This window comes from Herpailurus yagouaroundi, unplaced genomic scaffold (genome assembly GCF_014898765.1).
Source record: "Herpailurus yagouaroundi ecotype Mexico unplaced genomic scaffold, PumYag 255, whole genome shotgun sequence".
Taxonomy (NCBI): domain Eukaryota; kingdom Metazoa; phylum Chordata; class Mammalia; order Carnivora; family Felidae; genus Herpailurus; species Herpailurus yagouaroundi.
In genome coordinates this window covers 1,613,415-1,617,286 of record NW_024412472.1, presented here as the reverse complement: position 1 = coordinate 1,617,286, position 3,872 = coordinate 1,613,415, and the positions used below count along the sequence as shown (strand labels likewise).

General features: G+C 39.2%; 1 protein-coding gene across 1 annotated transcript; it reads right to left on the bottom strand.

Annotated features, from left to right (window-relative positions):
- Window positions 1–589: 589 nt before the first annotated feature.
- LOC121021187 (olfactory receptor 51B4-like) lies at window positions 590–1,530 on the bottom strand. Its single transcript, XM_040461418.1, is given in 2 exon segments — window positions 590–1,275; window positions 1,278–1,530. Coding segments are annotated over 2 exon segments (930 nt in total). The 5' UTR covers window positions 1,522–1,530.
- Window positions 1,531–3,872: the final 2,342 nt, after the last annotated feature.

The window sequence follows — 3,872 nt, the reverse complement described above, 5'->3', positions numbered from 1 at the left end:
TTACCCAAATGTGTTTACTTTCAGAGCAACATGATTTCCAGTAGAGTAGATTCAAAACACAGAGACGAGGAAATAATATATCGCTCTAATTATCTTTTATCTAACACACAAAATGTACTATCAGCTGCACGTCTTCATTCGGATGAACTGTCTTTGATCCAGGCTGTTTTTTCCCTCATCTGACATTTTCTGAAGTACTACTTATTCTTCCTTCACTTACAGGATCGGGAATGCCTCATCTCACCTGTTTCCTATAACCCTTTTCCCCCCAAATCACCAGAATTTTCTCTTCAATATATATTATATCTTCTAATAAAATATTCTATACATTCTATTCCAATATACATTCTAATACATATATTATATATATTCCAATAAAACATTCTATACATAGTCTAGTCTAAAATATATATTCTACTACAGGTGAAATAGTAGAATATATATCTACTCAAGTCAACTTGTAGCTTTATATGATAAGTAAAATCTCATCTAACTCTGAAAAAAAGAGATGGAGTATAAAATCAAACTTCTCTTCCAATAATGGGAGATGAAAAAAATCCCAGAGATCTCAAGATTCTGAAATACAAGCTCAAGCCCTTCTGTGCACAGAAAATAGGCGAATGATACTTCTCTGAATTTGCTTGGTCTTGATGCTATATATAATGGGGTTCATGAATGGGGGAAAGAGAAAGCAGACCTAGCTCATGGTAATGTGGATCACACGTGGTGCATGTTTCCCAAACCTGTGGATGAAGGTCAGGCCAATCACAGTAATATAAAAGACCAGAACACAGCTAATATGGGAGACACAGGTGTTAAGGGCCTTAGCTCGCTCTTCTCCAGAGGCGATGCCCATAACTGTCTTCAAGATTAAAATACAAGAGAAGAGAATAATCTGAACATCTAGGAAGAAAGTCAAAGCAACCAGAATAACTGGATATACACGATTAAATGTAATATCAGCACAAGCGAGTTTCATGACACCTTGGTGGAGGCAAAAGGCACGGGAAAGAACATGGGAACGGCAATATAGGAACCAATAGAGTGACACAATTGGGGGCACAATGGACACAAAGTCCCTCGTTGGTACTCCAAGTCCTATTTTCATCACCTGGGAATTGGTAAGAATGGAGTTATACCTCAGAGGGGTGCAGGTGGCAATGAATCGGTCATAGGCCATGGCAAACAAGACACCTGATTCCACAATGGACAGGGCGTGAATGAAGTAGGACTGAGTGAAACAGTCACCCTGGGAAATTTCCCTCTGGAAAATTGGACACCCAGGACTGTGGGCACTGTGGTTAGTGTCATCCCAAGGTCTGTACCTGCCAGCATAGCTAGGAAGTAGTACATGGGCTCATGAAGATTGGAGTCATTCCAAATGAGAAAGAGAAGTGTGCCATTGACCAAAAGGATGGAGAGGTAGATGATAAAGAAGGGAATAGAGATCCAGTGCTGAATTGCCTCTGAGCCCAGGAAGCCAGTCAGCAAGAAGGGAGCAGCACTGTTGTTGGACCACATGGTAGGGTTTTCAAGTGAAGAACCTTCTCAGGAGTTATGACCTCTAAAAAGGCAGTATTCTTTCTTTCTCTTCATCTTTCTGTAGCACAACATCAGTCCATTTTTCACCTCAAACCTTACAAGTTTTTGTGGATTTTCTCAGCCTTAATTAATTCACAAGACCTTTGCCTAGAACAGGAAATAACAATAATGCTGATCGTATTAAGAACATTAACAATTTACTCTTCAGAATCCAATTTGTATTCCTTGCATTACACTTTTTACTCTGAGTCCCCCAGATCATTCCCTTGGGCTCTATTTTTCTTCTCTTTGCTTTTTCATTCCTCCTTATATTTCTTTAATGTAGACGCTTCATGTATTTATTTCCAGTTTGGGCCAGTTCAGATTTTTTTCTCTTGAAACCAACTATCTGTTTGGCTCACTGATTAATCACTGAGAAAAACAGTTAATTAATGGAAATGAGTCTATTGCCATGGAATGTTTGGGAAACATAGTCATCAATATCACCGTCTCAAATGGACTGTGAACAAGATGACTCACGTAGGGGTCTAGAGAATCTGAACAAGTAGGCACAAGTGGTAAACTCAGCCTAGAAGAGTGGAATTACTCAGCGGATGGCACTCGGGAAATTTTCAGTGCTGCCAAGGATCTGATGCCTGCAACACCAGAGACAAACTTTAAAATAGGAAGAGACAGGAGCTGAGAATTCCCAAAGGAAGTGAGAAGACGGGGTCCTGGAACAAAGGCCTCTTCAGAAACCAGAAGCCTAATACTTTTACTGAGCCACAGATTAAAATAATAATAATAAAAAAAAAAAGCATGAGTATTCGAAAGGCAAAAGCAGTATCAGAAGTTAATGGTTGAATCCAACTTTACACAGCCAGTTCTAGGAGGAAGATAAGGGCTCTCAGAGGAAAGGGATGAGGACTATAATGCTGGTGAAGAAAATCAGATAGACCTGATATTTGTGAATCTAGAAAGCCATGTCTGGAAAAATTAAGAATGGGCTTCTATAGGGAACTTTGAAATATTTTTATAATTTATTTATAATTATACTCTTATCAAATCAAGTTAGATTTGTTTGCATAAAACCGAGAAATTATGTGACCAGTTGATTACTATAATGATTAAAGAAGGGGCACCTGGGTGGCTCAGTCAGTTAAGCATCTGACTTAGGCCCAGGTCATGATCTCACAGTTCATAAGTTCAGGCCCGGCTAACAGCACAGAGCCTGGTTCAGATCCTCTGTCCCCTTCTCTCTCTGCCCTGCTCATGCTCACTCTCTCTCTCTCAATCAATCAATCAATCAATAAACAAACAAACATTAAAAAAAAATGATTAAAGAGAACCACAAGAGAAACAAGTTTCTCCCAAATAAATTGAATCAGTATGTGTCCAGGATCTTTTAAAATATTGTTTTCTCTTATAAACATCATCACTGATAGGTCTAAAGAGGAATTGAGGAAGAATGAGGTGATAGTGATCTTTGGACTACCTCTATTTCACAAAAACCTATAAAAACAAGAACAGATTTTTTTTTTTTTTTTTTTTTTTTAGAATTTGGCACATGGTATTATCTGTGACTGGGGCACCTGGGTCGCTCAGTCGGTTGTTGAGCATCTGACTTCGCGGTTCATGAGTTGGAGTCCCACTTTGGGCTCTGTGCTCAGAGCCTGGAGCCTGCTTCACATTCTGTGTGTGTCTTTCTCTCTCTGCCCCTCCCTCACTCACACTCTGCCTCTCTCTCTCTCTCTCTCTCTCTCTCTCTCTCTGTCAAAAATAAATAAACATTAAAAAAAATAAAAAATAATATCTGTGATAATGAGCAGTGGATGGTGGAGGGAGATAAATAAAGAAAAGATGAATGTGCTATGGAAGTGACCATCCCATCTGGGGGATACTGTCAGTGACAGAAAGGTTAATCTGGGCACCAAAGTGGCAGGTACTCTGTTAATGTGAATACTGATAAGATTGCTTAATAACTTGATCCACTGAACTATAACCGATGTGGGGCTCACTTTGCACTTATCTACCTCCACACAGGATGAGTGTGTATATCATTATAAATCATAATTCCTACCAGCCATATAACCTTAACCTTCCAGCACTGCCTTTCTAATAATGGGGAGATAGAAACTAGATAAATGGTACAATTTATTGTATGGTATAGGGACAAACAACCTCTTTGGACCAGCTGTCACCTAGAAAGTGGACCAGAGGGAGGAAGCAGGAGAAAATTCAAAGTTGTTTAAAATGTATGGTGTTGTAAAAGTCTGAGTTTGGATTTTGAGCGGGTTTTGGGAATTTGGGCTCAGCAGGCTTTAGGTTCCAAAATTATGTGGTAATCCTTT